Source organism: Barbus barbus, assembly GCF_936440315.1.
Source record: "Barbus barbus genome assembly, chromosome: 41".
NCBI classification, from domain to species: Eukaryota; Metazoa; Chordata; class Actinopteri; order Cypriniformes; family Cyprinidae; genus Barbus; species Barbus barbus.
The window spans coordinates 23174793-23197814 of record NC_136719.1 but is presented as its reverse complement, the minus strand read 5'-3'; the positions used below and the strand labels follow the sequence as shown (position 1 = coordinate 23197814).

The window sequence follows — 23022 nt, the reverse complement described above, 5'->3', positions numbered from 1 at the left end:
ATACCACACAGAACTACTGCTATTGCGCACTGCTCTTTTTTGCACTTATAACGGAGTATTAGCTTTTTCGTTCTCAGCTTTCTCCATCCAGATTTTTTTTCCTGCTATGATCTGTACAGAAAGGCTATTTCTGGACTGTTGAATTTATTTTTTGTATATTTTCCAAATGTTTAGAGAGTCTTGGAGACTGATGCACTTCCACAGCATGAGGTCGATGGATCAAGGTATGGATGGCGCGTGCTGAAGTGTTGTGAATTACTGGTAATCAATAATTTGATTTTTAACGTTTTCTTATAGCTAAACTGTTCGAGCTAAATGCAATGTAAATGGAATGAACGTAATTAGTGATGTATTAAGCAATGAAATATGTACAGTATATTACAGTGTGTACAGTAAAGGGCAGTTACGTCATGAGGGAACTCTCAGTGACATCAATACATGCAATATTGAGACTTGAAAATGTAATAGTTTATGTTTCATAACATGTTCCGTTTTTGAATGAACTTTTACACTTATTACTGGATTTAGAATTATACATATTCATTCAGACTATTGTCATGCATTTAACAGACATTTAATAGTGCATTTATTAGTTTTAATTTTTTTTTATATGAAATTGCTTTAGTTTGTCAAACACATGGACAGTTATGTCTCTTTGATTTTTATTTGTACATATGTGCTGGAGTTTATTCAGAGAGAGGAGATGCAATAGTTTAGGTGCGCTTGGGTTTAAATGGCATGTCTGTGATGCACAGAGCATTAAATGATTTAATACTACTACTAATAAATGGCCAGCCGAATTTGGATTAGAAATAGTAAGATGTCTTATAGTTCATCATGACTCACCATGAGTATTGAATATCATTAGTTACATAAAATTCAGACTCCTTGGCTATTCATAGATCATGCTGCAATGGAAAGTTCAGGTAATGCTGAATAACCCTAGATACTGCCACCATGTAAATAATCACATCGTGTCATTTCAGTCTATAATAGTCTGGATTTGTCTGGAATTACTGTGGGTCTAAAATTGCAGGTTATTTTCCACCTTCGTTCCAAAAAACTCTCAGGACAGAGTAAGATCGCAACGTCTGATGTGGTGGAAAGTGGTTTGATATTTTAAAGAGTCCAAAAATAAGTGACAGTTTGATAGATAGATAGATAGATAGATAGATAGATAGATAGATAGATAGATAGATAGATAGATAGATAGATAGATAGATAGATAGATAGATAGATAGATAGATAGGTAGATAGATAGATAGGTAGACAGACAGACAGACAGACAGACAGACGGAACAATAGACAGACAGACAGACAGACGGAACGATAGACAGACAGACAGACGGACAGACAGACGGACCGATAGACAGACAGACAGACAGACAGACAGACAAACGGAACGATAGACAGACAGACAGACGGACAGACAGACGGACCGATAGACAGACAGACAGACAGACAGACAGACAGACGGAACGATAGACAGACAGACAGACAGACAGACGGAACAATAGACAGACAGACAGACGGAACGATAGACAGATAGACAGACGGACAGACAGACGGACCGATAGACAGACAGACAGACAGACAGACAGACAGACGGAACGATAGACAGACAGACAGACGGAACGATAGACAGACAGACAGACAGACAGACGGAACAATAGACAGACAGACAGACAGACAGACAGACAGACAGACAGACGGACCGATAGACAGACAGACAGACAGACAGATAGACAGACAGACAGACGGAACGATAGACAGACAGACAGACGGACAGACAGACAGACGGAACGATAGACAGACAGGCAGACGGACAGACAGACGGAACGATAGACAGACAGACAGACAGACGGACAGACGGACAGACAGACGGAACGATAGACAGACAGACAGACAGACAGACAGACAGACAGACGGAACAATAGACAGATAGACAGACAGACAGACGGAACGATAGACAGACAGATAGACAGACAGACAGACAAAGAGACAGACAGACGGAACGATAGACAGACAGATAGACAGACAGACAGACAGATAGATAGACAGACAGACAGACAGACAGAACAATAGACAGACAGACAGACAGACAGACAGACGGAACGATAGACAGATAGATAGACAGACAGACAGACAGACAGACAGACAGAACGATAGATAGACAGACAGACAGACAGACAGACGGACAGATAGACAGACAGACAGATAGATAGATAGATAGATAGATAGATAGATAGATAGATAGATAGATAGATAGATAGATAGATAGATAGATAGATAGATAGATAGATAGATAGATAGATTGTCTGATCGTCGTGTGGTATTGTGTAGTGATGAACACTCGGGGGCAGCAGGTCTTACTGGATGAGGTCTGAGAAACTGAGATCAAGGACTAGTTGCTTTTGCTGTCGCAGTTATAACTAGTACCTGTCAACAGGAGGCGCGTGTCATCTATTTTATCACCTCTGTTTGATTGACAGATTGTTTTATGCTTCCTGTAGTACGACAAACACTCAGACAAACCTGTTCAAACCATCACTCTATCACTGACGTGTCGCAGTAAACGCGTCCTGGCCGTTCTGTCGCGTCCATTGACTCTATTCCTGATCACTTTCTTCTACAGTAATGGCCGTGTTGTGATTTTGTCGCCGCTGGTGTAAACGGGGGTGTGAGTGAAGTTTAAAGCGGAAGTTGAAGTTGACTCGAGCGCGTCTGTCTCTCTATCCTCTCTATCCTCATTCATGCGCTCGGACCCCTGCGTGTCAAACAGCCGGCGTTGTCTCGACGCGTTTATGAAGTTGCTGTGGTGTAAATAAATCAGATTGAGACAGATGAGCTCTTTTTACGACGATAAGGCTGCGTTAGGACTGGCTGAGGAGCTTGATCAGGATGAGCTGGAGTTTGATTATCTTTTTGAGTATGGAAGTACAACGGGACTTCAAGGTTTGTTTCACTAAACTTCTGTATAAAATGTGTGCTGAGGACTATAACTACCAGCATAATAATGTTTAGCTGTTTGAACTATTGCAAATAAGTCATAAATATTAAATACAGTATGTATCCATGTATAAACAGGCTTTATGATTTAATGTAATGCATATCAAATATAATAGGCTACCTCAGTAAAAATATATGGGATTTTAAAACTATTGTAATATATTATGTAGACCTATTAATAGTAGAATCAATGTGATGTAATAATTAAATATAATATATGTTTGTTTTTGTTATACAGTATTCTAGTTGTTGTTAAGTAAGCATTTGTTTAAGTGTTTATTTCATTTTTTGTTCACTTGTTGGATCTTATTCCCCACCACATAAATGTAGGCTATAAAAATCAGTGATATTTTAATAGGTTTGTTATACTAAAAACTTTTATGATTTTAAAATTAATTTGGGATTTATGTTTTTTTTATAACAATCAGTCTCAGTCAATCATGTCATTACCATCATGCAACAATTGCATTTTTCTAAACTCTTTTAAATGACAGGGGAGCACGTCTCATCCAAGACATGACACTTTGGACATCAGAAATGTAATGCATTTTCATAACAATGATGAATGTACATTATAATCTAAAAGATGCAGTAGATGTTGTCACCTAACGTGTTGCACATGATGGTAATGAGATTTGAACTTGCTAACACAACATCACACATTATACCAAAACAGCACATTTGACAGAATGCAAATTTACACAAAAATGTGTAGAATACAGAATGCATTATGCAGAATACTGTATCCCATAATGCCTTTTATTTCCAGTGTGATGAAATGGACCAGAACTAATCTCAACAAGGATGACTTAGTTGATTGGACTGCCAAATTGTAAAAACATTTGTGTAAATTAATACACAGAATTTGATTACAAATGCAAAACAATTGTATTTATTGAGTGCAACAGTTGGGTTCCCGGAAGTTAAAATCCCATTCAGTTTCTCTATTGAGTAATTTATTGTGAATCATATCTTAAAGAGAGACTTACTGTGAGCTACAAGGTTGTTAATCGATGGTACATGCTTCTGTTGAAGTTCTCATCACACATTTGAACTTATTTTTTTATAATAATCATGTTTAACAGTGGAATGACAAAATACATAGCTACGTAAACTATATAGGAAGCACAGCCAATGATGTATTTGTATGCAATGAATGTTGTAACGAACATCTTGTAATCGTGATTATGTAATTCGCAAAGTTTCATGGCTTTAGTTGTTTAAGCCTTCAAGAACACGGTCCTGTTGTACCTTTGACATTTTGTCTGATTTTCAGATACGCTTCATCGTATAGCTAGTTGGTTTGATTCATGGATTTTAACTCTTAAACGAAGACTTTTAAAAATCCCTATTGGAAAAATACTTTCGAAAGCAACGCCGCTGAAAAGAACACACACCGTTTACCACTTCCAGAATATACTGTTGAATCTGAATTGAATCAAAAATGAACAGACTTGAATTGAACTGAATAACAAAATTATTGCCTTGAGCTGCTTATAATTCAGCTTGTTTCATAATTTGATGAATTTTGCACAATTATCGAACAAAATTGGATTGACTTGAGCTGAATAATGACACCATGGTCTTCTGTAGAGCTGTATAACTAATGAACTTTGCAACATTCACACTGTTATGGAGCTAAATTGAAGCAAAACTGAACTAAATTGTGATAAATGAATCTCAGTGCTGGACAGATTACTTACAAATCAGTGATGAAAACTGTAGTCGGTAATATAATTTACATTACTAGTTTTAGGTAATATATATTCAGACTACTTTTGGATTACTTTTGACCACACCTGTTTATAGATTTGAATTGGATTATTGTTATAAAAAATAAATAAACTATATTCCGTTCTAGTAGTATGTTATGAAATGTATTAAACATTACATTACTCCATGGTTTCGCAAACTGGGCTAATTTTGTTGTCGGCAATGTTTATTAGTAATTATTTGTCTCGTACATTGCATAATTGATTGAGAGGTGCTTTTGTCCCCAAACTCAGAAGCATGGATCACAAATGAATTTACATGGCATTTACATGGCCATTGTATATTGTGAATGTTCAAAGCTAAACGATATGACACAGTAGAATTATTTAGAAAGGAACATTTCAAATTTTGTAGAATCAATGAATAATTTACTGTCATTGTGTAAATAATCTGTAATAATGTAGTCCATAAAAAAGTAATCTGATTGTAAACATTTTAAAAGTAATATAATCTAATTACAAGTACTACATTTTTGAAATCTGAATACATAATCCAGATGATATGAAATCAGTTACTTCTCAGCACTGATGACATTATTGTCTTTGTAGAGCTGCTTTATGAGTTTGCTTCAGAACGAATTAATTTTGCCATATTCACAGTGTTTTTGAACTTAATTGAGCTGAATAACGACACTTTAGTCTTCTGCAAAGCTCCATTATAGTTAAACTGAGTTCGCTTCATAATTAATTAACTTTGCAACATTCATACTGGTATTGAACTTAATTAAATGAACATTGAAATTCAACTGAATAATGACAGCTGCTTTACAACGGAAACTGTAACATAATTGAGGAACCTTGCAATATTCAGTTATTGAATTGAATTGAATCAATATTGAACTAAATTAAGGTGAATTTAATGACACTATTGTCTTTTAGAGCTGCTTTACAAGTGAAGTACTGACTTTTAGTACTGTTATTTTCTTGTTTATTACTGTGAAGCTGCTTTTAAATGATCTGTATTGTATAAAACGCAATGATTTGATTTTAAATAGTAGGCAGCATACATTGTTTACCGAGGTTTTGGGCACTCTTACCCATTTTGTGTCTGTTGTTTGTTTGTTACAGATGAGCAAAGCATCTCCTCGCACAAAGACCTCATCTCTCCTCCCAGCCTCTACTATCCTGTGGAGGAAGCTCAACCGTACAAGCCGTGTGCGGCTCCATTCGCCGAACTCAGCGCGGAAGGTCTCTCAGGCTACGCTCAACTGGAGCCCAAGAGCTTCCTGGAGAACGCCAGACCCAACAGCCAAGCCCTGAGCCCCCGGATCGAGATCACACCCTCCCGAGAGCACTATAGTCATGGTCGAGACTTGCTCCAGAACCATCTGGTGAACATCAGCTCCAGTCCCGGTCTCACCGTGCCCGGTCACGACCCTCTGGCCTACAGGGAGCCGCAGTGCTTGAGTCCCGCCAGCAGCAACTCATCCACCTCCTGGCATTCGGAGAACCTCTCGCCCTGGGCTTCCCCTTGCGTTTCACCCAGCAACAGCCAAGCGACTGGAGAACTTTGCCCGCGACTCCAAGGCGTCTACACAGGTTCCCCTCGAACCAGCCCGGGAACTTCTCCGAGAAGCAGCCTGGCCGAGGACGGCTGCGTGGGGCCGCGCTCTCCTTCGCCCCGGCCTGGCTCACGCTCCACCTCCCCTCTATGCAAACGCACCTACGACATGTACAGAAACCTGGTGCCGGTGGCCCGTTCGCGCAGCCCATCGCCCCACGGTGGCCACGAAGAGCATCACGCCCCCCATTACGGCTCCAATAACATCTCAGGGATCATGAATGGGTTCAGCATCGCCCAAGCTAGTTCCATTCCTACCAAAATCGTGAAGAGCAACCAGCAGGCCTACTCGCTTTACCCAGAGAACCACACTGAGAGTTACCTGGTGTCATGTGACCAGGATATGAAGACTAAACCTGGCTCTGAACCGTTCTTCGTAATCCCTCAAATCTGGCCTAAACAGCTGGTGCCGGGAATATGCAGGTAAATATTTGCTCAAGTCTCATCATTTTCCTTTGATGTGGGGTTTTCTTGAAAAGTGATAGGAAGATAGTTTGTTGTCATTACAGTTTGGTAAATTTTATTTACTATTAAAGATTTTACACTTATTTACACTTTTCATGGTACATGTAACCCCTAATATGCTTGAAAGTATTTAGAAAGTAGGGTTATTGGTCACCGATATTTGACCGATATGCATATATATTGAAATAAAATTTAATAAAAACAATTTCTTCATTAAAAATGTAAATATTTATTTATAATGGCAATTTTAGTTTATTATCTGTTGGCAAACCTATCAGTTGGGTAAGCAGACCTCTGCCGATAATCTTAAATATTAAAATATTAAACAAAAAAATATATATATACATTTAGTATAGTATTTATTTCATATAAAAATTAATAACTTATACACTTTTGTCATTCAAATGTTTATGGTCAGTAAGATTTTTATGTAAAAAAAAAAAAAAGCCCTGGAGACTGCATGTATTTAATATAATTACAGTAAAAACATTACTGTTAATATTTTTACAGTTTCAAATAACTGTTTTCTATTTAAAGATTTTATTTGCTGAATTTTCAGCATCGTTTCGCCAGTCTTCAGTGTCACATGATCCTTCAGAAATCAGTCTAATAAGCTGATTTGCTGCTCAATAAACTTTTTTTTTTTTATTAATGTTGAAAGCATATTTTTGTGGAAACTGTGAATCTTTGATGAAAAGAAAGATTTAAAATAGAAATCTTTTGTAACATTATAAATGTCTTTGCTGTCCCTTTTGATCAATTTAATGCATCCTTGCTAAATATAAGTATTGTTTAAAAACAAAAAATCTTACTGACCCCAAACTATAAAGATGTTTCCAGTTTGACCTGGCATCAGTGGCACAGTATAAGATGACACGTTCTGCAAAGCCCTCCGTCATACACCTGCTGCTCTTTTCATGCTACGAATCGGATATGTGAAGCAAATGAGCATGACTATCATCTTTCATCTGTCCCAGCATCCCCGTGACTTCCCTGCCGTCGCTGGAGTGGCCTCTGCCCACTCGCACCGATCAGTACGAGCTCCACATCGAGGTGCAGCCCAAACCACACCACAGGGCTCACTATGAAACAGAGGGCAGCCGCGGGGCAGTCAAAGCCCCTACTGGAGGTCACCCAGTGGTCCAGGTGGGTGTTCACTCTGTCTCGCCTCACTAGACGTGCGTGTGAAGGTATTTCCTTGTCATTATGCAGCGCGAGGTGATTTCGCCCCCAGGTCAGGGCTATGAAAATGGCCCTCTGCTCTTCTGTGTTTTCTGCTTTTATCAACCCTCACACAAATGAACGCACTCATTCATTAGTAGTATGTGTTAAGACGGCGAGCATCACTATTGTTATTGCTTATGCTTATGGTCAGGGATTTTAGAATTTTTTTCCCTTAAAATCCCTAATACTAATTATTAAAACATAAGCTCATAACTCATCCAGATACAGAAATGAGACCTCAAATAATGCAGATTGTTAAGCCAAGACTTTGTTTTTGAAAAGTAATTACCTAGTAAGCACCCAGAACACCCTATCAACTACTAAGCATTGGCGACACCTTATAATCCTCCCAGAACACCCTAGCAACACGGCTTATTTATTTATTTTTTATTATTTTTTTAATCTTATTTTATTTATTTTTTTATTTTTTTATCTATTTAATTTGTTATATATATGTATATTTTTTATATACATGCATATATACATACATTTTTATGAAAAGCTATTATAAAATAAAATACATAATAATAATATAAATTATAATAAATGATAACTATATATAATTGTATTAGTTATTATTATATATTGTACTATGTATTATATATTTTAATTTTATATATAGCATTTAAAAAAATTAAAAAATAATATATATATATATTACTATTTAATTTATTTAATTGCAATTGCAGTTAAAAAAATAAATATATGTATGTATTTATATATTTTAATTGTAACTTTTCACTGTAATTAATCTAATTAACACGTTAAATTACCAGCCCTAATATATATATATATATATTAGGGCTGGTAATATATATGTATATATATATACATTTTTATTTGTATTAATTTTTAAATTTACATTCTTTTTAAATATATTTGTATTACTTTTTCTATTTGTTTACACTATTTTATTTATTGTGTTTATTTGTTTTTATATATATCTTTATTTATTTTTATTTTGTTTGCTGCTTTAATTTAATTTAATTTATTGCATTTTTGAAATGCATAAATATTTTATTGCTATTACATTTTATTTATTGTATTTATTTGTTTTTACAAATATTCTCTCTCTCTCTATATATATATATATATATATAATATACATTTTATAAAAATATTTTGCAGTTTATTGTAATATTTTTAATTGTTGTATTTAATTTATTTATCTTTCTTACTTTTTTTTTTTTACATTTTACAGAGGGTTGTACTGCTTTCAGATTTGCTTTTAGGTTGCTTAACTGTGTTCAGGAAGTTGTTTACCTCGAGCTTTTACAGACGCAGTTATGGCAGCTGTATTCTGAAGAAACATGATATTGCTCAGTTAGTTTGTTTACCATTTAAAGTTTGAAGTTGCTCGGGTAACAGTTTATATGAAAGGCCTCTTGTTGCTTTTTGCTCTCTCAGTGTAAACCATCTTTAATGGTCTTGTTAGCGGAGCGGCCAGCATCCTTCCGATGTCAGCGCTCTGCTAAAGATTGCAGACTGCCTTGGCAAAGCCAAAATGTTTAATGCTTTCCATTCCCTGGCGCTGGCTGTGGTCAGTGTAGCGCGACGCTGGCCAATCACGTGGCAGGAGTTACTCAGGACTGCTCCTTCCTCTTCTTTACTTTTCCAACCTCACCACTGACTCACCGCTCGCCCGCTGCCATGGCAACCAGGTTCTCAGATGGCCCATGGAAACGGCTGTGTTTACTCACTCACCTGTACCTTAAAGAGACACATTTAGGCGTTTCATGCAGAATGACAGTTTTTATAGAATTCTGCTGTCAAAATCAATTAAACGTTATGTTGTTAGTAAAAAGTTGCAGTCAGAGTTCCAGTCACATTCACCCCACAAAAAATAAATATATATATATATATATATATATATATATATATATATATATATATATATATATATATATATATATACACACACACACACAGTCATGGCCAAAAAAATAGGCACCCTTGGTAAATATAATACCTTTTATTTATAGGCACCTTTCAAGACACTCAAGGACACCGTACAGTAAAATACAAAACATAAAACACAAGCATTATAACATTTAACACATTAAACATGCAAATCATTAAAAGCTATTCTAAACAAATAAATTTTTATCGGAACCTTAAAATGGGAAATTGAGTCCAACTGGCGAATGTGCAAAGGTAAGGAGTTCCATAACTTCGCGCTGCACAACTAAAAGCCCTACCACCAAAGGAACTCATCTTGAATTTTGGAACAAATAATAAGTCTGAAGAAGATGATCTCAAAGAGTGCAAAGGAGTATACAAATGAAGAAGATCTGAAAGATAATGAGGTGCCAAATTATGAAGAGCTTTGTATGTAAGAAGTAAAATTTTATAATGAACACGTTAACGAACAGGAAGCCAATGCAGCTGAAAAAGAATTGGAGATATATGGTCAAAAGTATGTGAGTTAGTAACTATCCTTGCTGCTGAATTCTGGATTAACTGTAATCGATGAAATTGCTTTTCAGGAATGCCAACTAAAAGAGAATTGCAATAATCAATCCGAGATGTAACCAATGCAAAAGAAGGCTGTGAAAATTAATCTGCATTGTTATAATTTATAAAAAAAATTCACAAAAATCTAACCTTTCATTGGATAGTATTTAAAAGGGGGGGAAATATCATTATGAAATAAATGTTTTTCTCTAATATACAGGTGCTGGTCATAAAATTAGAATATCATGAAAAAGTTGATTTATTTCAGTAATACCATTCAAAAAGTGAAACTTGGTCGTCTTTTGGACAACTGTCAAGTCAGCAGTCTTCCCCATGATTGTGTAGCCTACAGAACTAGACTGAGAGACCATTTAAAGGCTTTTGCAGGTGTTTTGAGTTAATTAGCTGATTAGAGTGTGGCACCAGGTGTCTTCAATATTGAACATTTTCACAATATTCTAATTTTCTGAGATACTGAATTTGGGATTTTCATTAGTTGTCAGTTATAATCATCAAAATTAAAGGAAATAAACATTTGAAATATATCAGTCTGTGTGTAATGAATGAATCTAATATACAAGTTTCACTTTTTGAATGGTATTACTGAAATAAATCAACTTTTTCATGATATTCTAATTTTATGACCAGCACCTGTACATTGGCCACAATTAACGGCACCCTTTTATTCAATACTTTTTGAAACCTCCATTTGCCAGTTTAACAGCTCTAAATGTTCTCCTATAATGCCTGATGAGGTTAGAGAACACCTGACAAGAGATCAGAGACCATTCCTTCATCCAGAATCTCTCCAGATCCTTCAGATTCCCAGCTCCATGACGGTGCTTCCTCTCTTCAGTTCACCTCACTCATTTTCTACAGGGTTCAGGTCAGAGGACTGGAATGGCCAGCAGAAGCTTGGTTTTGTGCTCAGTGACCCATTTTTGTGTTGTTTTTGAGGTTTGTGTTTGGATTATTGTACGGTTGGAAGATCCAAACATGGCCCATTATACGATTTCTAACAGAGTCAATCACTTATTGATTTTTTATCTGTTGGTATTTGATAGAATCCATGATGCCATGTGTCTAAACAAGATGTCCAGGACCTCCAGCAGAAATATAGGCCCACAACATTAAAAATACAGCAGTATATTTCATTGTACACATGGGGTACTTTTTATACCTGTGTTCACCAAACCCATCTTGAGTGTTTGCTGCTAAAACGCATTTTTTTTTAGTTTCATCTGACCATAGAAGCCAGTCCCATTTGAAGTTCCAGTCGTGTCTGACAACTGAATATGCTGGAGATTTTTGGATGAGCTAGGAGAATTTTTCTTGAAACCCTCCCAAACAACATGTGGTGATTTAGGTGCAGTTTGACAATTTTTTTTTTTTTAAGGTTTTCTGACCCCGAGACTCAACTATTTTCTGCAATTCTCCAGCTGTGATCCTTGAAGAGTCTTTAGCCACTCAAATGCTCCTCCTCACCATGAATTAGGATGATATGGACACTGACACATATCCTCTTCCAGGCAGTTTCGTAACAAAAATTAAATTCTTAATTATTGCCCTGATGGAGGAAATGGGAATTTTCACTGCTCTAGCTCTTTTCTTAAAGACACTTCACTAATTTGTGAAGCTCAATTATCTTTTGCTGCACATCAGAAATATATTCTTTGGTTTTCCTCATTGTGATGGATGATTAATGGAGTTTGGGCTTTGTTTGCCCTCCTATTTATAGGAAGCCATGGCTGGATAATTTCATGTTCATAATCACCATGGAGTGCTCAAAATTGTGAATATGAATGGGAATATACTTCAGAGATATTTTACTCATAAGAATTTCTAGGGGTGCCAATAATTGTGTCCAATGTGTATTTGACAAAAACATTTATTTCATAATGAGATTTCCCCCCATTTTAAATTTTTATTATCCAATGAAAGGTTAGATTTTTGTTTTTTTTTTTTTAATTTTTTTTTTTATAAAAGATCAAAAGGATTAACAATGCAGATTAATTTTCACAGCCTTCTTTGATCACATGCCCTGCTCAATGTGCTATTGAACTCCAGAGTAAATTTAGCTGCATCTTCATGCTCTGTGGTTTCTGCACGCTTCCTTCCGATCTAGACACTTTTTTTTTTTTCTAAGAGTGCACATCTAATTTGTTACATGCGTTTTTGTGTCGTTTGCTTTCAGTATTCATATGGCTCTGCTTGTGCAGTCATGTCATGCTGATTTGAATATTTTCAGTAAATCACAAAAGGAGACCAACGAAGGTTAGTTTTTCCATCAGTTGCTTGGAAGGAAGCAGCTGAAATGTAGTCATTTTGAAAGTGTCTTATACTTTCATTTATCATATAATCTGTCATGTGTGGTTTTGACACAAACTGAAGGCTGCTATTTAACAAACTGTAAGATCTTTGATATGTCATGACCCAAACTGCCTATTTCAATAGGAAATGTCAACAGTTTTTTTTAGTAATTGCATTTTTAATATGTGAGAAAAATTTCACATTACATTTTTTAAAATTTGCATTACTTTTTATTTTAGTAATGGCATTTATTTAATTGCATTAATTGCAGTTTTAAAAATAAATTTTTATTCAATATATTTTTTATTTTATTTACTTTAAAAACGTTTTTTTTACCTCTTTATAAATTGCAGTATTTAAAAATGCATCATTTTATTTGTATTACTTTTAAATAATTTTTTCAATTGCATTTTTAAAAATATACTTTTTATTTGTATTACTTATTAACTTGTGTTTATTTGTTTTTACAGTTATTTTTATTAGAGTTTGAATTTCATTGTATTTTATTTTCTTTATTTATTTTTTATATATTATTTTTGTGGTGGTTATTTTTATTTGTAGATTTTTTTATTAATTTGATCAGAGACAGAAATATGCCAACACAAAGATAAGTGAGGTTGGGAATTTTTTAAGGACATGCATTGCCATTTACAGGGCTTGCGTGTTCCATACCAAGTAAATACTAAGTTTGTGTTCGCAGAAATCATCAAAGTGCCCTTGAGCAATGCATTTATCTCTAATTGTAGGGATTCTCCCTACAACTAGTTTATTACAATTAGTTTGAATGGCAAAGTTCAGCTCTCTAAATGATCAGGCAGCTTTTTCAGCCTCATATTATATTAAAACTGGTCTTTTTCGTGCACAAAGCGCTTAAATTGCAGCCTCCAAAATCTCCAGCCGTGAAATATATGAAGTTATAATGTAGCTAGATAATGCCTGTTTTGTTGTGCACCATATCTTGCTCATCTACAACAAAATGACAAGGCCGTAGTTGTTATTCTCATTGGGCTTGCCATGTTTTGCATATGAAAATGTGACCCATTTGCCTCTGTGTCAGACAGGATTTGAAAGCTCTTCGGAATTATTAACCTTCAGTGTAGGAATTCAGACAACAAACCAAGATGCATTTGTGCAATCTCACTTTCGTCTGCATATGCATAAACTTAATTTTAGATTTTGCACTCAGGCACTGTATGATTTCCCAACTGCCACACCAGACTCATTCAGATTTTGGTTTAAATTTTAAATTTATCTTCCACGATCAGTCAAATGGTTTTGGAAGGACCCGTAGGCCACAAAGCTTGCCACAGTTTGAGCTCACGAGTGACTGATGGGTTTCCTGCAGACTTTGAGGAGATGAGACGATGTTTGCTGATGGCACACGCCCTTCTGGCTCGAGTTCAAGGTTTCTGGAAATGCTAATGTTTCCAGCAGGTCTCTTGTTACCAACCACCAGAGCAGACCTTCGCTGAAGGAGCTGCTAAAAAAAGCGCTTTTCATGTGTGCATCTGAGATCCTGGTGATGTTCAGTTGGTATCATAGTGTTTCTTCTCTGCTGTTTTTAAGATTAGATTTCTGTTCCAATAATTGCTGTTTTTTTTTATTCATCAAAGTATCCTGAAAAAAAATGTGTCATGGCTTCCACAGAAATATGAAGCAGAACAACAGTTGTCAACATTGATAATAATCAGAAATGTTTCATCAGCTGCAAATCAGTATATTAGAATAATTTCTGAAGGAACATGTGACACTGAAGACTGGAGTAATGATGCTGAAAATTCAGATTTGCATTAGAGGAATAAATAAAGCTTTTTAAAATTGTAATAATATTTACCGACCCCAAACGTTTGAACAGTTTAATATTGAACCATGCTAATAAATATCTCTGTTTGCGCTTTTCTGTGTGCAGTTACGTGGATACCGAGGCAAGGAGCCGCTGGGATTGCAGATCTTCATTGGCACGGCAGACGAGCGCATCCTGAAGCCTCACGCTTTCTATCAGGTCCATCGCATTACCGGCAAAACCGTCACCACCACCAGCTACGAGAACATCATCAGCAGCACCAAAGTCCTGGAGATTCCTCTTGAGCCAAAGAATAACATGAAAGCAATGTGAGTAAACCTTGATGATGATTCTTCCTCCTCCTACAGTTTTTGGTTTTAAATATGCATAGTAATACGATGCTTCTGAATGCTTCTCAGAATCGATTGCGCCGGGATTCTCAAGCTTCGCAATGCCGACATCGAGCTGCGGAAAGGAGAGACGGACATAGGGCGGAAAAACACACGTGTTCGACTGGTTTTCCGTGTTCATATTCCCCAGCAAGGAGGCCAACATGTGTCTCTGCAAGTTGCTTCTCATCCCATCGAATGCTGTGAGTAAAATTAGTCTCCAAAGTGGTGAAATCAGAATGAAATCAAAGCTATTTTTTTTCTTGGTGGTTTAAACTCTGAAGGACCTGACAGGTTTAGCGGCTGGATGTTTTAATATCTGTTTAGGGTCAAGTATTTGAACACTTTGTGTGAATATTTGTCACACTCTGATCAGATATCAGGTGATTTTGAGTTGCATGAAATTCTGCCGCTGTGTCTCATGGCTCTGCTTCCTCCTCAGTTGGGTTTCGTTTGATGCAAACCAAGGTAAACTGTACAAAAGAGGAATGAATATAAAATGAGCCTGATAAATGACAGCTCCCCAACCCCCTGTTTGTCTAATAGGAAGTTAAATCTGTTGTGTCAGACACTGAGATATTGCAGACGTATCTCAGCCAGTTCTCAGGTAACACGCTGCATTATTTAAGAGTTTAGCTTCACATGCTTCATTAATTCAGATTACAGCACGTCACACATCTGTCCAAAGGTCACTCGTATTTGTCTTAATCGCAGTAGCTGTGGCGGATATTAAATCACTGATAAGTTTCACCAGTGCGTGTCCTTATTATCACGACGACAAACTTTATCACCATGTAAAACAGGATTTAATTCTCCTTCAGCCTAAAGTAAATAAAGAGGGCGTTTAATAAGCCTGTCTGTTTGTTTACATGGCATAATGTTAACTTGGCTGAAGCAAATTAATTTAATCTAATTTTCCTAGTTAAAAACCTCTTAATTCCAATGCAAATAAATAAAACATGAATTCCCTGAGCTAAATTATGATTGCTTCCTAATCTGTTGAATGACTTAAATTCATAGTTTAAGATTATTAGTGGTATTGCTTGTCAATTTAATATAATATTTAGTTTTAATATATGTAAATATTATATGTATGTATATATATATATATTGTGTGTGTGTGTGTATATAAACATTGTGTAAACATGATGAGGTTAAGTGTAATAAATACATACACATATATATATATATATATATATATATTTGTCAGAATGTGTCTCGTGTTTCCCTGCCTCTCGTGTCCATATTTGGCCTTCCTGTTCCTGTCCTCGTTCCCTGTAATCATTAGTTCATTAGTCCCTAGCCCTGTGTTTAATTACTCTGCACCTGTTTCTGTTCTTCCTCGTTGATTTCCCTGTGTTCTTAAGCCCTCTGTCTCCCTGTCTCCCATGTCCTGTATTGTTCGTCTATTCCCCAAGCTCCTCGTTCCGTGTGTTGAGTTTCAATAAAACATTGTGATTGGAATCTCTGTGTCTCCTCGCTCCTTGCTCCATGTGCAGCGTGACAAAATACAGGACCTATACAGCTGTAAGCGGCGCTTTTCACCCCCTGTTTTTTTTTTAGTTTTTGAATAGTTTTTTGTTTGTTCCTGCTTTTTTCCCCCCTCTGCGGCGATGGAGTTCGCTGCCTGCCTCCGTGCCGTTATACTCCGTGAATTGCCATTAGTGGAGTACGCCGAGGAGTTCTGCGGGCTCGCCAGGGGTTTGGAGCTACATGACGTGGCCATTCTCCATCTGTTCCGGCTCGGGGACGGTTTCCACTGCCCCATCAACCTCCCAGACACCGCTGGAGTGACCTGGAGAGAAGGGATATACCGGTGTCTGGGAGACATCCGGGCCCAAGCCGGAGCCAGCCCATCCTTGTCCGCGACTCCCCTGAGCCCGCCGCCGTTCATGGCTCCAACGAGCCTGTCGGCAGAAGATATGGCAAGCCCGCCTCCCCTAAATATGGTAAACCCGCCTGCCGAAGACAAGGCAAGCCAGCCATACGAGAATGTGGCAAGCCCGCCTAATATGGACAAGTGTCCTCCGGTGCCTGCATCTCGACAGTGCCCTCCAGTGCCTGCTCCTCGCCAGTGCCCTCCAGTGCCTGCTCCTCGCCAGTGCCCTCCAGTGCCTGCTGCTCGCCGGTGCCCTCCAGTGCCTGCTCCTCGCCGGTGCCCTCCAGTGGCTGCTCCTCGCCGGTGCCCTCCAGTGCCTGCCCCTCGCAGGTGCCCTCCTGCGTTTCCGCTGGGCCCGTCCAGCTCTCCTGCGTCTCCGCTGGTCCCGTCCAGCTCTCCTGCGTCTGCGCTGGTCCCGTCCAGCTCTCCTGCGTCTCCGCTGGTCCCGTCCAGCTCTCCTGCGTCTCCGCTGGTCCCGTCCAGCTCTCCTGCGTCTCCGCTGGTCCCGTCCAGCTCTCCTGCGTCTCCGCTGGTCCCGTCCAGCTCTCCTGCGTCTCCGCTGGTCCCGGCCAGCTCTCCTGCGTCTCTGCTGGTTCCGTCCAGCTCCGAGCTGCAAGAGCGCCCCCGAGAGTCCGCGCTGCCCGAGCGCCCCCGAGAGTCCGCGCTGCCCGAGCGCCCCCAAGTGTCCGCGCCGCCCGAGCGCCCCCAAGTGCCGGTGTATGGCGCGTGGACGCGCCTTCCGGAGGGGGGTGTAATGTCCGACTGTGTCTCGTGTTTCCCCGCCTCTCGTGTCCATATTTGGCCTTCCTGTTCCTGTCCTTGTTCCCTGTAATCATTAGTTCATTAGTCCCTAGCCCTGTGTTTAATTACTCCGCACCTGTTTCTGTTCTTCCTCGTTGATTTCCCTGTGTTCTTAAGCCCTGTCTCCCATGTCCTGTATTGTTCGTCTATTCCCCAAGCTCCTCGTTCCGTGTGTTGAGTTTCAATAAAACATTGTGATTGGAATCTCCGTGTCTCCTCGCTCCTTGCTCCATGTGCAGCGTGACATATATATATATATATATATATATATACACTAGGGATGTACTAAAAAAATCTAAAACATTTCATACATTTATGTGTATTTTTTTTCTTTATTATTCTTATAAACATGAGTTAATGAGGTTAAGTTAATGAGTTAATGAGGTTAAGTGTCTTTTTTGGGAAACATTTATTAGTAATTGGTAATATTATTACTGATATATTGCGTACGTTACTAATATTGCATATGTACATTTTTTTTAAATTAATTTTATAAACATGGTTAAGTGTCATATATTTATTTGTTATATATATTATTGATTTATGTAATACTAAAAATAATCAAATTTTCCAATATTTTTCATTCATTTATGATGTACTTTTTTTATTGACTAATCTTATAAATATGAGATTAAGTGTCTTTTTGGGAAACATTTTATTGGTCACTTACCTGACACTTTTTCATCCAAAGTGTCTTATTGCTTGCAAAATTGATAAGTTGTGGAGCAAGGGGAATATTGCAATAGGAGGTCTCAGTAAATCATGGGCCTTTCTTACTAGGGTTCAAACCTGTGATGTTTAATTCAGTCCAAACATCTACATCCTCTGTTTGACTCTACAGCCCAGAGGTCTGCCCACGAGCTGCCCATGGTAGAAAAGCAGGACATGGACGCCTGCTCGGTTCTCGGAGGCCAGCAGATGATTCTCATTGGCCAGAACTTCAGCGCAGATTCAAAGGTGATCTTCATGGAGAAGACTCATGGTAAGTGCCTCAAGATTGGTTTTCAAAGATTACAGGTCCATGTGGAATCTGCACATTTTTTCACTTTTTCTGTGCAGATTTTGAGATATAATCACCCCAAGAAATAGTTTATTGCAGTTGTCCCTCCTGTGTTAACATATGTATTGAAACAAGGAAGTTGGGGCTGGACATACAGGATGTGTGTGGTTTGTTACTTGATTTTTGTGCTAACTAAAACTGAAATTTAAAACTAAAATTAAAACCATTAAAGGGGACCTATTATGCCCCTTTTTACAAGATGTAAAGTAAGTCTCTGATGTCCCCAGAGCATATATGTGAAGTTTTAGCTCAAAATACCCCACAGATAAATTTTTATAGCTTGTTAAAATTGCCACTTTTAGGGTATGAGCCAAAACACGCTGAATTTGAGTATGTTGCTTTAATACAAATGAGCTGGTGCTCCCGGAGAAGAGGGCGGAGCTTCAAGAGCTTTCACTATTAATACAAGCCTGTTATCTTTACAGAAAATGTACTTGGATTCAAAGTCAGTCATCTGATTATACTGTGCATAATAAATTCACATTTATGAATTATACAGATGGGGAGCACGGTGGGATAAAAATAACAACATAGCTGGTTTCATGCTATAACAAACTTTATAAGTCCCACTTCTGATTATGAGCTTGACAATTGCAAGCAATCAACTCACATTGCTTTCATATGCAACTTTTAACTACCACATTCCTATTCACGATCATTCTGATAGCACTTGAAGGCAGCATCAGTGAAAACAGGCAGAGGCAATGATAGCTTTAGCAGTTAGCCTTACAGAGTGCCAAGAAGCTCTTTCAGAAAGGCAATTTGGAAAACAAACGCGTGATACTTACTTTGTCTGGAGCTGACGTTCAAGCAAGAAGGGTTGGTATTGATTCCTAAACATATAGGGGATGTTACCGATTTTTTCCGAGATATTTCCTTCGAAAATGAAATTTAACCACAGTGTCCTCGGCTCAGATGGGGGGAGATTATGGCGACTCCTATGTTCATTAGTGCATCCCAAAACACAACACTTGTAAAGCCTCTTTGGTGCTGACATTATAAATATCTCCAGTAAAACTTCTCACTCAGGTCTGTGATTATGCTAATAGGGCAGAGAGCATCACAAATGGGTGGGACTTGTCCCCTCGGTGACGTGAACAGAGAGAGAATCTGAAACAGACTGTTTATGATATATTGATCTTATAAAAAATTAGTTGGTGGATTTTTAACATTATAGGCTGGTTGTTTTCACACACTGTGGCCACACAACTGTGTTCAAACACCTTATAAAAGTGATTTTTGCATAATAGGTTACTTGAAAAAAAAAACGAAATATAAAAAGCTTATTTCAGCTAGCTACCTAAGCAACCTTTTTCATTTTAGTTTGATAACTTGATGTACTAAAATAACTAAAACTGAAACAAAAAGTAATAAAAACTCTATAGACGTGTTAAAAAAAGGACAAAAACAACAAAGAAATTACTCAAATTTAAAATAAAATAAAAATATAGATAAAAGCTAATTCTAAATATTAATAAAAACTATAGGAATATCTCAATCTGCTAAAAGTGAATCTTGTCAATGTTTAGGAGTACACTTGTACAGATGACCTCAAAGCGAACAACAAATTTATTTTTGATTTCATGAGGTTTTTAATACCAGGTCTCGCCATTTTCTTTTCATGCAACACTTAAAAATAAATAAATAAATGTTTTGTCATTTCCACTATTGCTTTTATAAGGCACCTGTTTTTGTGCTTTTTGTTTGTTTTCTGTGACTCACACTGAGAAGCGAACTACGCTGACAATTTACCCATCAATAATTTGCATTATTTCGCAGATAAGAGGCAAAGCATCACTGTCCTTTCTTTGTTGTTGTTTCAGTGTGCGGGTGGCGCTTCTGTTCAAGAGTGTGTCGCCTTTGTGTTCAGTGACAAACATGGGTAGAGTTGCTCTTGTGTGTTGTCTGGCTTAGTTGATCAGACATTATTCATAGTGCATAAACAGTGTAACGCGAAATGGTTGTTTTCTCATTCTGTTTCCATATTCATGAGTCATTGTTTTATCTGAAACTAACAGAATAAATACTCGAACTGAACAGCTGCTAAAACATCATTGCAGACACACACAAACTCATGGCTGTACTTTATGAATGACAGCGGATTGCAAAAGACCATTCGGCTTTCATTTGAATTATGACCTTTTCTAATCTGTTTCATTTGCATTTGCATGAAGTTTTAGATTTCTGATCTGAATACAGTGTCAGCTTTATGTACAAACACAGCAGCGGCTGATCTACGTCAGGTTCCAGTTTCTGTTTTTCTTGTCCTTTTTTAGTCTATATTAAAGTTGCATTTAATTAATTTAAAATGGGAGTTTTTTGTTTTTATTTGACGGATGTAAGCTTTGAGGAATTTAATTTGCTAGTGCTCTCTTAAGTTGACAAAAAAAAGCTTTTAGCAGATACAAGCATTTTACAGTAATGATAACATCATCTACTCAGGGCATATATCATTTTTGTCCAATTAAATGCTCTTTAGAATTTCCAGAAGCAAGTAGCATATAATCTTTAGACCATACATTTAAAAACAATACCATATCTTTACAAATTAAAAATTAAGGCATGACGCTAAAGGCAAAAACTTTTTTTTTTTTTTTCATTATTGGCAATCTGGCTTTCCATAACATGTTGTTTCAGACTAGAGGAACAAATACATCTAAAATACACTTTAAAGTATTTTTTTTTTCTTGCACGTTGTCTATTTGTGTCTGTAGATTTCTATTACAAAACATATCTTTAAAGGCAGTTTTTTTCTCCACTTCAGTAGTACTTACAACTTAAGTTTTATTCTTATTTTTATGGAGGGATTTCTTCATATTATATAATTTGATTTTTATAGAACACGTTATTCCTAAAAAAAAACATATAATATATAATATTATATGAAAAAGAAAAGAATTTTGAACCAGTGTCCAGATTTCAGTTCTGGAAATGTATGCAAATGAGTACATATTTAATTAGATAATTCATTTGCATGTTTAAACATAATATTTAAATATGCAAACTTGCAATATGCAAAAAAAAAAAACAAATCCTAATGAACTAAAACATTTTCTAATCCTATTCCCCTGCAGTGCCTTTTCTTCATCCCAACCATTTAAATTTTAACCATTTCTCATTTCTCAACTTGTTTATCCATTAATATCTATCAATAACAGAACAACTTCTGTTCCTGGTATTTCTGTGAACATTTTATCAGTACAAAAGAAAATGCTTAATTGTTGTAATATTACCTTACTCTGCCTCTATTAATTTCCATTTAGCTTCTATACATTTTCTTTCCCCAGTCTGTACAGTGATTTCCACTACAGTGTTTAGGAAATGCATCACATTATTGAATTAAAATGTGTTGCATATGATTTTAATCAGATCTTGAAGAGTTTAGTGTCCTTGAAGTCTAGAAGGTCTCATAAGAAGTGCATTTAGTGTATGAAATGTGTGTTTAGAGGTTGTTGTGGTTTTGGTGGCAGAGTCTTTTGCCTGCAGGTGTCATTGTAATGGCACTCCCACACACTGTGCTCTTTCATGCATGCTAAACGGCAGATGGATTGTGTGTGTGTGCTATGACTACTTGCTCTTATTGATGCCACTTTTTGCCTCGGACAGGTGGCACCCGGCAGTTTTGTTTGCAAATAAAATCCAGTCACAGCTGTGTGATTAGAAAGTGCTCATTCAACCTTCAAAGTTCCCGTTGCTGTTTTTATTTTTTGTGCCCATTGTGTTCACATTTGCTTCACTACTGCTGTTTACATTCTGTTTTATTGGTGTACGCAATGTGTCGTCTGCTTTTTGTTTGTTATGGTAGGATGCAAAGTTCTGTTTATTGATCTTTTAGGTGTAGTTGTCTGGTAGAAGCCAGTGTTTAGTCTGTCAGAAAAGAGCTGTGACTCATCAAGTGCTCTTTTAGGTAACTTTTTGATGTTGATTTTCAAGGGTTAGCCCCTCTCTCCCATAACTAACACATGCTCTTTTTTTCAAAAAAAATACAGTATGCTCACAAAGTATTTAAACACTTAAAGATCATATGTGTAATTGACAGGAGGGTGAGTAAATGATCACATAATTCAAGATCCCCTCTCTATTTATTTTAACATCCCGATGAGCATAACACAGCAACAGTTTTACATTTAAAGGTTCTAGATTTTTTAAATTTATTCATTTCGGTTAAATATTATATTTAAAGATTTTGCATAGCTTTGCAATGTTAATTAAAAAAATTAACATTAATTTTATATATTTATATAATATAATATATTTATATAATAATATATAGATTTTTTTATTTTATATATAGATATATAATTTTTTTCAATGA

The 23022-nt window shown here is 36.9% G+C and overlaps 1 protein-coding gene across 2 annotated transcripts in view; it reads left to right on the top strand.

Moving 5' to 3' along the window:
• LOC306860110 (nuclear factor of activated T-cells, cytoplasmic 2-like) overlaps nt 1-23022 on the top strand; it is a 37632-nt gene continuing 14610 nt past the window's right edge. Inside the window, exons 1-6 of one of the 2 annotated variants that reach the window (XM_079401648.1) lie at nt 1-224; nt 5850-6765; nt 7785-7953; nt 14705-14907; nt 14998-15170; nt 18489-18629. In XM_079401648.1, coding sequence (XP_079257774.1) covers nt 167-224; nt 5850-6765; nt 7785-7953; nt 14705-14907; nt 14998-15170; nt 18489-18629 — 1660 coding nt within the window. In that variant the 5' untranslated portion in view covers nt 1-166. Of the gene's footprint in view, nt 225-2527; nt 2956-5849; nt 6766-7784; nt 7954-14704; nt 14908-14997; nt 15171-18488; nt 18630-23022 lie in introns of those variants that run through there. The other variant, XM_079401647.1, reaches the window with a different exon arrangement.